Below are 12676 nucleotides of genomic sequence, written 5' to 3'. Positions count from 1 at the left end.
TAGCGTGATTCATATTTTTTTGTAATTAGGAAAAAAAAATAAAATAATAATAAAAGAAATAATATCAAAAAAATAAAAAAAAGGAGGATAGATAGTTACACACGTACTCATTTTAGTTGCATTTAGTGATTAGGTAGGGTAAAATATATATATATATATATATACATATATATATATATATTTCTTTAAAAAAAACAAACAAACAAAAAAAACAAAAACAAAGACAAAACAAAAAAAACACATAAAAAACCAAAAAAATTTGACCTTATGCACTTGCGGTCGGGACGTCTTATAGATTCTGCCATAGGGCCTAGGGCACCTTCTAGAGTACCTACGCAGGAAAGTGGGACCCAATCGATAGGAAATTTGGCAGATATTGCTGAAACCCTTTCTGAATCCCAATCCGATACCCTTTCCTCCAGAACAACTAGTTCATTGTCCATGGACAATCTTGGGCCGTCAAATAGTCAGTCCGTAGCCCCAAATAGGACACCCGCAAGATCTTTTAATCCATTTGAAGCCAACACCATGGGGTTAACACTTAATGTGAGACTCCAATATGTCTACACAAATGCTCAAGGAGCTGAGATCTTTAGGGATCCACAACAACGGTATCTTGTTAAGATCGTAGACATTTTCTCAGAACTTGATAGAGCACCTCTAGTCAATGACCAGGGTAACATGTACATGGGTGGAGATGGTGTTCGCTACGAAGTCACCTACCATCCAGAAAATGTAGACAAATTAGGGGAGCTCTCTAAAACCGAGTTCTTAGACTTATCAAAACTTTCCAGAGCAAGGGAGTCTAGAGATGATTGGCTCATTGAGCCGGACATACCTGGACCCTCCACCAATGCCCAGTCCTCAAAACCACCCATAGATGATTTACTTCTTGTAGATCTAAATTTGGAAAGGGATAAGAAAGGCAAGAGTAAAATGGATCAGGGGGCTGAGAACCAATGGGAGTTTGTACGACAAATTCCAGTGACAAAGGTCTTACAGGATGACCCACTTCAAGAGGTCTATAAGGACTCGTTAGAGGGATATTATGCCACAACTAGATTGCCACAGCTAGATCTTCCTCTAGCTCTTGTGGTGGTAGTTGAGAAGCTTGCAGGACACATGAACATAATAATTGATAAATGGGACAATGAATACCGAGCCTTAGATTGGAAAGAGATTCGGGAACTCACGTGGAAAGGACAACCATTATTCATGGAAGTGTTCTCAACAAATACAACCAAACCAGGAGAGACAGCCTTTCTTGGAGAAACTGTTGCTCCTCCCCTACGAGAGTTCACTAGAGAGGGACCTTCAACATCCAAGTGGACCACTGCTAGTAGCCCAACTCTAGCACCAAGATATTGTCCTACACCAAATGTGCGACCACCGGTCACACCACAACAACATCTTTCTCACTATGACAATCGGAGGAGAGGGGAGCCAACTCGGCCTCCCATAAATGCACCTCTTGAAATGCGGGTGACAAGATCTTTGGAGGGGTTTGCTGAGGCTGGTAATAGGGAACCCACACCAAGTTTGGATGCATGTGGACCATCTTACCAAAGAGAGGAATAATTCCCACTGAGAGTGAGAGGCCGTAGGCCCTATGATGAGTATTCAAGACAAGTAAGGCCATCGACTCTTCAGAAATTGGTAAAGAAGTATGAAGGGTTGGGAGATCCATACGACCATGTAGCAGCATTTAGGCAAGCAGTTCGAGCTGAGCAAGTGGCTGACAAGCATACTCAAATTGAAGGATTTGGACTCACTCTTGAGGGAAAAGCCCTGGCTTGGTTTCAGGCACTAGAGGCTTCAGACAAATCTTCTTTACGAGTTTTGGAAGAGAGATTCATTGCTGCTTTTTCCTTGATGGGAATTCAACATGACACGGTAGCACACATCTACTCTTTCAAGCAAGGCGAGAATGAGAGTGTTAGAGACTGTGTAAATAGAATGAAGCAGTACATTAATCGTTGCCCAGAAGATGAGAAGCCCGCTCAAAGTCGATTAATTTCTCTCTTCTTAAAAGGACTAAAAAATTCAACACTGCATACACATCTCTATGCGAAGAAACATACAAATTTCAATGAGTGTTGCCATGATGCTATGGATTTCACCGATAACTTCAAATTCCAAGATGGTTCTGGCCCAGAGATGAAACCTAGAGATCAGTGGGGTGATGACCAAAGTTCAGGGTCTAGCGCGCTAGTAAATCCAAACCAAATAGCTAACCTAGTACTAAGGAGATTGGGACAGACCTATCGTCCACCCATGCAGCCACAACAACAGCAGAGAATGAGGAGTGTACTTCCTACAGGTCCTCATCTTTGTGGAGCATGTGGCGGTAACCATAAAACAGAGGAATGTAATACCTTTTCTCCTCTAGTCACAAACCAACCCACAAAGAAGTGGTGCCAAGCCTGTGCTTGGAACTTTACCCATACCACACAGGAATGTACTCGCATTGCAAGAATGAGACAGGAGCGTGAGCAGCCAAGGGGTGGAGTGGCTCCACAAATGTATCAACAGTATACTAATTTTGAACGTAAGCCACCGATGGCACAAGAGCAAGCACGACCTGTTCTTGGTGCCCAACCTCCTGCTCCTGGGACTGCTCCTGTGAGGGTTGTCGACTACGACAATTCAAATATGTGTAGAGACTTGGTAAACCCAGGCTATGTGGAGGAGGAATATGCATCATATTCATCCAAAGAAAATCTCTTTGAAAGTCCCACATACCCAAGCCAAGCACTGGCAACCAGGGGAACAAAACTCTTTGATGTTGCTAGGCGGCTACCAACCTAGGACTCCAGGCCCCTCAGGTCAATGGCAGCCAAGGAAAGTAGAGGCCAAACCAATGGGCCCCTGTTATGAGTGCGGAGAACCCCATTGGGCTCGTGATTGTCCACATCGCTCAAGGCAAGCATCTCGATCCAATACAACAGTACAACAGTTTCCACCAATTGAAAGATATTGTCTAGGGTGTTGTGTAGAACACTTCCCAAAGGATTGTCTGCTGAAACCACATGAGGAAGGCACCTCTCAACCAAAGGTCTCACTCAACCTTGTAGGGGCAGTTCCATCACCACCTTCATCTGAGAATGAGGATGTCGTGCCACTTAGAGTCATGATTAGATCACAGACACGAAATGCCGAAATACAGACTGATGAGACACCTCGAACTAGGGATGCAAAGACAAATCTAGTGGACAAGACCCTACAGTCCAATAGAAAAAAGATCACTAGGAGGAAAAAGAACCGAAACAAGCAAACTAAAAGTGCGTCCACTAGTTCTCAAGATGCCTCTAAACAAAACATGAGGGATAAAACTTTTACATCCCAAGAAGTGCATGAGGAACATCAACCTCAACCTGGGCCTAGTGCTAAACAAGATGAGACTAGTAGAGTATATACAAGTGGTCCATAATGTGAACACGCTGAGTGGACTAGGTAGGTGTGGATTGGGTAGGTGTGGACTAGTCGGTGTAGTCCAGTTGTAGAATCTATGTGGCGAAGGTATGTTGGTGCCAGCTACCAAACCCACCAGTGATGTAAATGTCGAATGATCATGCAAGCGCCTCAGCTCATGTTGAGCTTGACATCTTAACAGGTTACCTTTCCCACTCAAGGCCATGTGGAATTGGAATGTAAAGAAGTTTTGAATGTCAAAGAAAATCTCCTCATAAATCGAATATTAAAGGAGTATTAATTAAATAAAAGTTTTTCCCAATTAAAGATGCGACTTGGGAAAAGAAAGAAGATCTAGTAAGAGAATATCCCCAGTTCACGAGAGATGAGGACATCTCAGATTTTCAACAAGTAGGGGAGAATGTAAAATGTCTCTTTTACTAATAAGCAGTGAATTTTAATTGATTATAAAAAGAATATATATTTATATAAATAACTATATTAAATATTTTTTTTAAAAATTAAGGTCTATGTGTTAAAAAAATTAAGGTCTATGTGTAAAAATAAAAGGGAAGACCCTTGGGTGCACATGTGTACCCCCAGGGATCTATGTGCAAAAATAAAAGGGAAGACTCCTGGGTACATATATGCACACCTTATATGTAAATCTAGATCAAGAAGAAAAAATAATAAATTTTAATTTAAGAAATAAAATAAATAATTAAATCAAGTTTTAGGGATTAATTAAAAATATGAAAGTATTTATTTACAAGATCAACCCTTGAAATATTAAATTAATATACACCACTATGTGTGTGTGTGTGTGCACGCACGCGCGCGCGCGCGCACACACACACACACACACACAATTTAAATTAGTTAGACTAAGGGTAATTCTTCTAAGGTTTGGAAAACCATGGTTTAGGTAAAAATAAGGTGGATTGGGTTGGTAGGTGGTGGTTTATCCATCCATGATATTTTGTTGATGGTTTATGGTAAGTGATTTTATGCTAAATAAGATTCGTGCACGTTCTATTAGTTCACTTTAGAAAAAGTACATGCATGTTAGTATAAGGTTTAGTTTCTCTATGGTATGCATGGTAGGTACTCAAGAGGACTAGTAGCATGTGGAGGCTCCCAAACCCACCATATTCAAATATAAATAGGCCCTCCCCTTCAATCCACGAGTTTTTTCTTGAGGCTTGTGAAGTCCATTTCATTGCTTTCTCTTTCTACACTAGTATAGTCCCTTTTCTAGTACTTTAATTTACATCAACATCAAACCCAAAGCAAGCCCCGAAAGGCATAGTTCATATTTATAATTTAAATTTGACCTTTTCTAGCATTTATCTTGCCTTTGATTTGTCTAAATTGAATTAACGTAAATGAAATAGTTTTTACATAAATAAATATGTAAGAACCTTAGAATTTTACAAAGGCTATAGGTTCTTATATGACTATGTGCATAGATTTAATTAATTGAATTAAATGGGCACCATATTAATTCTAAGGCTTGGAATTGACCTAGCATGAAGGATTCATTTAATCTTTTGAGAAAGGAATATTCTTTGCTTATACTCTTATGTGAAGGCTCCCAACCCCACCACATTCAAATATAGATAGGCCCTCCCCTTCAATCCAAGAGTTTTTTCTTGAGGCTTGTGAAGTCCATTTCAGTGTTTTCCCATTCTACACTAGTATAGTCCCTTTTCTAGTACTTCAATTTGCATCAACATCAAGCCCAAAGCAAGCCTCGAAAGGCATAGTTCATATTTATAATAATTTGACCTTTTCTAGAATTTATCTTGCCTTTACTTTGTCTAAATTGAATTAATGTAAATGAAATATTTTTTACATAAATAAATATGTAAGAACCTTACAATTTTTCCAAGGCTATAGGTTCTTATATAACTATATGCATATATTTAATTAATTAAATTAAATGGGCACTAAATTAATTCTAAGGCTTGGAATTGACCGAGTATGAAGGGTTAATTTAATCTTTTGAGAAAGGAATATTCTCTGCTTATACTCCTAGAAACATAATATTAGACCATAGAAGCTAGCTATCTTAGGTTTAGTTTATTAATCTGACCTTAGGTTAAAAATATAGTCTAAGGATAAAGCTCTAAATTTAGAAAAAATAAGTACTCTAGAATTATGAGGTTGAGCCTTAGGTAGAAAAAGATAAACGGCTTGATCTTTAGAAATTAATTTGAGTTGAAGTAATAAAGTGCATTAAAAATATGTACATAAGTGTGTACCTTGTGGATATGCACAAATGTGCGTATGGTGAACATAGATGTGTAATATGCATGGTGCCCATTACACACAATGTGTATATGGTGAACATAGATGTGTACATGGTGCACATTACACACAAATGTGTATATGGTGAACATAGATGTGTACATAAATGTGTCCATGGTGCACAAATATGCACATAAGTGTGTACCTTGTGGATGCACATAGATGTGTACAATTGATCCCCTTCAAAGGAAATTTTGTTAGAAGGATATTAATCAAGTGAAAATCAAGATCTTTGAATAAGGTTCATTTTTTGGAAAAACCCCTAAGACTAGAGAGAGAAATAGGATTAGGATTTTGCGATAAAAAATAGCTTTAGGTGAATAAATAAGGCCTTAGATATAGATTGCCCAATGGAATGCTTATAATTTGTTTTGAATATTAATGCAAAGAATTATAAGAGAGAGAATAATTCTACAAGAAAAATTCTAGAGAGAGAAGAAGATAATTTTGAGAGAGAAAGATAAAAGACCTTTAAGCTAGTAAGATTAAGCATAAGATTAAAATCTTAAGATTACATTTTATTGGTTGTGAACAAATATTATATGCTTACATGCATTGAGAGAGAGAGAGAGAGAGAGAGAGAGAGAGAGAGAGAGGGGAAGAAAGTAATATTAGCATTTACAAAGGGCCAAAATGACCCATGAGACCCAATAAATAATTTAAAGTCCATGTCTCTCTTGAGCTAAATCTATGGTCCAGAGTAGAAGGCCAAAATGACCCATGAGACCCAATACATAATTCAAAGACCATGTTGCTCTTGAGCTAAATCTATGGTCCATAGTAGAAAACATACACGAAAGCATCCCACTAACAAACTTTGGTCTGGAGTGTGCGAACTCATAATGTGTCGCGTCATCCTCATGAAGCATGTACATGGCCTCAATATCCACCACTTATGTCCTAACTCATAATGCGTCGTCATCCTCATGAACCATGTACATGGCCTCAATATCCACCACTTATGTCCTGACTGATAATGGGTCATCATCCGCACGAATCATGTACCTTGCATGTCTACGTTGCTCAAGCAAGTCCTGGTCTGGAGTTGGAGAGAGAGAGAGAGAGAGAGAGAGAGAGAGAGAGAGAGAGAGAGAGAGAGAGAGAGAGAGAGAGAGAGAGAGAGAGAGAGAGAGAGATGGCCATCTTGGCCAGGCTTGTTTGTTGTGCGTACGAGTGCCAAAGATGATTTTTGGGGCAAGGTGAGAGAGAGAGAGAGAGAGAGAGAGAGAGAGAGAGAGAGATGGCCATCTTGGCCAGGCTTGTTTGTTGTGCGTACGAGTGCCAAAGATGATTTTTGGGGCAAGGTCACTCTTCAAAATGACTGATTTCGCAGCAATAATGCATGTTTTTCCACATTTTACCCTTTTTATTAAATAGGACAACTCAAACTGAGCTGGTTGTATGTTACGACCAAAATGCTCGTAAACGGGCAATTGGTGCTGTGCTCGTAAACGGGCATGACGACCCCCTCAGAAAGCAGCCTTGAGTGCCAGTTTGGGGCAAGGCTCGAAAATAACGACATTCTAGAGTATTTGTATGGGCTAGAATTAAGGAAAACAGGCTGAGATTTTTAAGTAACCGTTATTTTGAGGAATGATTTTTCGTATATAGTTATAAGACGGGCATTTATAGAGATTTTGAAACATTGTCCTTATTTTGATTGGTTGAAAAATATGTTTTTTTTTTTAAGCACTTGTTTTGGGGAGAGAGAGAGAGCGGGCCGTTTGGTGGGATCATGGATGGCGTTGGAACTTGGAACCCTTAAATTGAAGTGGCGAGGGGCGTTGGAGGCCCACTGATGCAAGCAATGGACACGGACGGGTGTGCAGACATATAATATTATATTGTTTGTTTATGCATGCTACACGAGCGATCGTGCGATTGGATGGCGAAGGTCCACCACATCAGAGGGAAGGGATGACGTCACACACGCGCGCGCGGCGCCGATGCAGTGGGGGCAATTTTAATAATTTTAATGTTTGAAGCCTATCGGCGGAGGCAATTTTAATGTTTGGATATATATTATTATTACGTCGCTTAAATTGCTTCCGTGGACCCATCATCTCTTGACATTTGGCGCTTTTTAGTAGAACGTACGATGAAAATTTCCTGGGAAAAAATAAATTTTTGGTCATGTATTTATTATATGTAAAGTCCCGAGCAGAGGTTTTTTTTTTATAATAATTTTTGTGCCGCGAAAAGAAAAACAGAGCTGAGCGATCACGGGAGTTGACAGAAAAAGCACATGCAAATCTACCAACACTTGTAAAAACGTGCAGGCCTGCCGGCACGGGCAAGGCCATATTTCTCTTTCGCAAAAGTAAAAAAACGGGCAAAATAAAAATAAAAAAATCAAGTCGCGTCATCAGCGCCCCCACGTGCATAAATTACAAAAAAGCCCGAATTTTCTTTTTCTCCCCCGATATATATATATCCGTCACCAGGGAAATAAAATAAATTAATAAATTAATAATATAATATAATATAATATAATATAATATATATATAGATATAAAACTTGAGAAGACATTTCGTTTTCGGACAACACGTTCGCCAGCGTTTGCGCGTGGCTGGCTGGCTGTGGGGAAAAAAAGAGGATGGAAATTGGAATTCAAAAATAAAATAAAATTAAAAAAAAATTAATGATGAGACAAAGCCTGTCCACAGTCCCACTCCCACTCCCACAATGCAATGCTCACAGCACAGAACGATGTGTACTGAAAGGGAAAGCTTTGGATCGACCCGATTTCGGCCTATAACTCATGCCCTGATTATCCATGTGTTGGTTGCCCCTTCCAATCATCCCTCTAACCTCTTGCTTCTCTCTAATCTCTTTCCTTCACCACTTAATTGCCCTTGATTAGTGTTAATCACCACCCTATTCAAAACCCGTAGTACCTCCTCCTCTCTCTCCAATTTTTTATCCTTGGGAGCTCCCACACTTTGCTAAACCAGATCTCCATCTTTGCTCAATCCCTAATCTCCATCAAATCAACCCATCCTTGTCTTAACCTTGCCACCCAATTGTCTTAAACCGGATTTTCCTGTATATATACGCTCCTAATCTCCATTAGTTTGTCCTAATCCCAATCAACTCCTTGTCTTTCCTTTTCGAATAATCTCTACCTACATCAATGTTCCCGGAATCACAATCAATTGCATGCCAACCTCTATCATCCTACTCACCACAGATTGCTTGCTTTACTTGCTTAATCTTCTTTAATCTCCATTGTAATCACTATCAACTGTTGAACCAGCTTCATCTATGAATCATGATGGCCAGCATGTGAGGGGGATTGGAATTTTCTAAGATTTACACTCTACCTAACAAACTCCCTCTTTTTCCCAACAAGGGTGCTTTTCTGTTTTTTTTGCTTTCTTTTCTTTTTCTGGCTATTCCATGCTCTCATCCAGGTCACAATTTTTGCTTTACAAGGCTTGCAGCTTGGATAAGATTCGTGTGTTGTGCTTGTGTGCAAGGTGATGGGGCCTTTGCCTTTGCGCTCCAAGGGGCTTGATGGGCTATGAGTCTCTTTTCTCCCACTTGGGGAACAAACAGGGAAAAGCAAGTGCCCATGTGGGTTACATCCCCCATGTTACCCCTCACTGTTGCAGATCTGTGTTCTCCATTGGTCCTCATCAAGCTACAGGCAAGGTTTCTTTTTGTCCAAGCTAGGCCCTAGAACTCATACTAGACACAGATCTTCAGTGCAACTGAGATGCTTTTCTTGTCAATGAGTGCAATTCTGGCCATAATCTGATTTGGGCACCAGCACAAAAAGCATAATTTGGAACACCCCCGGCCCCTTGATGGTGTTGTAGCATTGACAAGGTCTTCAGTTCAAAGTCAAGGTACTCTCTCTCTCTCTCTCTCTCTCTCTCTCGCTCTCTCTTTTTCTCTTGTTCACACACACACACACACACATAATTAATCGTACTGTTCAGACGGCTGAGCTTCCTTAATCACATCACTGTTCTGCTGCATTTGTCTCTTCCTCTTGCATTTTATCTCACTGTTGGGCCGGCTGCTGAGCACAATCCTGCCCATTTTGTGCTCAGATATACCTTGCTATGGCAAAGAAGGAAAACAGCTTCAGTGGGTGGCTCCAGAGGGTGAGGAAAACAGGAGAGTTTAGTGATGTTACTGTGCTTGTAGATGGCCATGAGTTCCATCTCCACATGCTTCCCTTGCTCAATGCAAGCCTCTACTTTAGAAACCTGCCCAGCTCAAGCGGTGGCTACAAAGCAGATAATGCCAGTATAGTAGAGATAAGAGACATGCCTGGGGGTGCAGATGGCTTTTCTGTAGCAGCAGATTTCTCCTACCTCATCAAACCCACCTACACTCTCGAGAACGTCGCCAAAATCCGGGCCGTGGCCGAGCATTTGGGCATGGCAGAGCTGCAGGACAGCACCAAGAAATTTCTCTACTTGAACATCTTCAGCCATTGGAGGTCCTCCATGGCTTTCCTCCAACAGTACAAGAGGTTGCAGTCACCGGTGGATGACTACATCGAGTCGAGGTGCCTGAAGGTCATCTCGGCAGCTTGCATCAAGGCTTTCTTTGACACAAAGTACTTGTCAGCACCCATCTCTCTTAGCAGCAGTGGATCTTCCAATGCTTGGCAAAGCTCACCATGCCAGATCTTAACTGATACTCTAGTTAGAGTGGCTTCTTTACCTGACCACTATGTGCAAGAGGTAGTTGAAGAGCTTGTTAATGGAGAGGTAAACCTTAACTTAAAGTGTAGGCAAGGAAGGAATGTGAAGGGATGGCTGGACAGCACAATCGTTACTGAATGCAGAACAGATAGAGCAAGGTGTTGGGTGGTCATCTGCTTGATAAGAATGCTCGAGAAGAGTGTTACGTTGGACAGGCCATGGCTGGAGCTTTCTTCACAGTACTGGTGCAGCCTACTCGGGCATGCAGGTTTGCTGATGAAGAGAGCAGATGCTGTCATGGTCAAGAGGCTCGAACCCGTGATTGCCTTCTTAGAGGAGAGGATTGGAGGCAGTCTTCATGAGCTAGATGATTACTTGCTCACATACAGCTTTGAACCACGGACATTGTTGGCTCTGGTGAAGCATTTCAAGCAGACAAAGGAGGTGGGGGAGAAGGAGACAGAGGAGGTGGCAACTGAGGTCGACGCCTGCCTGTGGAGCTTCGTAGACACGGCATCAGTCTCTGCTGAAGAGTTCATCTCTTTCATCGAAGCTTTTCCAGCAACCTCTAGAACATCGCATGATATGCTGTACACAGCAGTTGAAAAACTGGTTGCAAAGGCTGAGTTCTCATCCGACGAGAAGCAGAGGCTATGGGGGCTCGTGGACATTACCAAGCTGAGCTCCCCATACGATGAGAAAGCCCTCAACAATGCCACTTTTCTATGCCAGCCCCATGTGTTGGAATATGTGTTGCAGCAACACAGTGAGGAGTTGTCTGTAATTGGGGACGAGGACAGGCAAAAACTCAGCCAAATCATGCAGAAAGTCATCCAGGCCAGCCTCAAGCTCTTGGAGGAGAACTCACGGCGCTCCAAGGAGATCATCGAGCTTCAGAAACAGTATGCTGCTCTTATGGGAGGGAGCAAGGTCTGCTTTCTCCAAGATAGTTGTGAGAGTAGCCCTGACATTATATTCAGCAAGCCCCGGATGGATGGATGTGTCCATGCTATCATCCCAGATGAGGTGGAGGAGGTGCCTTCGGATACGCCCGCCCACCGTTCAACTTGCAGCAGTGTTGAGTATTGAGCATCTACAAAGGCTCGTTTTGGAAACACTACACTTGACGTAGAGCACTGTGTGTCACAACTGTTTCCATAGCTCAATCTGTATAGAGCAATAGAGTAGTAGCTTCTACCACAGCTCAATTTGCATTACTTAGTTCTACACGCATCAAATAGTCAAGGGATGGTGCAGCAAAGAAGTTCACACTAGGGCATTGGTGCAGCAAGTAACCATTGAAGTTCTACTAGTATATCCAGTATGAAGGCAACCATAGGGCTACCCACACTGTTTTTAGACCAATTCAAGAGAGTACTCTGCATGTTTCTGGATGTCTTGATTGTGGTGGAGATCAAAGCTTCAATGTAGTAAGGAGGCAGAGTATACACTTGACAGAGAATGCAGGGGAAATTGATACAAACAAGCTTCCATTGTAGTACCAAAGAGTCACTATTGAAGAAGGGAGATCTGGTCATGTGATGTAGAGAGAGTAGTCTCAAGGCCCTTGGTTCTCTTACTCAAGCTGTGAAGCCCTCCCCAAAGTGGGTGGTTGTATTATCTATAAACTATCAACATGAATATATATAATCATAATAAATATGAAACCTTGTTAACAAGAAGCTCATAGATGCAATTTGCCATTTTACAAAAGCCATGGTCTTCTTTACATCTGGTTTTGCAGCAGTGTTTATAGACCTCTTGCCTATGCATATGTTTATGGTCAATAATACTAATAGAATAAATTATCAACCAATCTATTTAAGCAAGAGTTTCTCCGAGGTTTTGAGTTCAAATAGTTATTGTGATGGACCTTTTTCCTATGCGCATGTCTATGGTCAATGATTACTAATGCTACAAATTATTGACAATTCTTTCAAGCAAGAGTTTTTCCCAAGGTGAGCTCAGGCTTGTGACTTGTGAAGAGGAGAGGTTCTGAGTTCAAATCTCATCGTCAACAATACAAGAATCACAACACTTCCTAGCACTAGAACCAAAGAAACCCTCAAGGGTGGAATCAGAGCCAACACCCTATGCCCTTCATCAGGATCTATAAACATTATGCCTGACACTCAAACATGTGTCCTTGCCACCTCAGCCTATCCCACCACGATGGTGCTTTGAGATGCTACCAGCAACAAGAGAGCTATGAGTCTTTTGAGCAACAAGACTAGTTAGTTTGGGTATCCCGAATAGGGAGAGCTCATACACTTTGTTCAAAAGCAAGTGATGG

General features: G+C 41.3%; 1 protein-coding gene across 1 annotated transcript; it reads left to right on the top strand.

The window, feature by feature from the left end:
- The first annotated feature begins 8515 nt into the window (after positions 1–8515).
- On the top strand, positions 8516–12065 carry LOC147610264 (phototropic-responsive NPH3 family protein NPY4-like). Its single transcript, XM_086786275.1, has 2 exons — positions 8516–9573; positions 9781–12065. Exon 2 carries the CDS (start codon positions 9793–9795, stop codon positions 11470–11472), a length of 1680 nt encoding a protein of 559 aa, XP_086642401.1. The 5' UTR covers positions 8516–9573; positions 9781–9792; the 3' UTR covers positions 11473–12065.
- Positions 12066–12676: the final 611 nt, after the last annotated feature.

Source organism: Cibotium barometz, chromosome 49 (genome assembly GCF_041138505.1).
Source record: "Cibotium barometz isolate CiBa-2024 chromosome 49, ASM4113850v1, whole genome shotgun sequence".
In the NCBI taxonomy this organism is placed as follows: Eukaryota; Viridiplantae; Streptophyta; class Polypodiopsida; order Cyatheales; family Cibotiaceae; genus Cibotium; species Cibotium barometz.
This window is presented reverse-complemented; position numbering and strand designations above follow the sequence as displayed.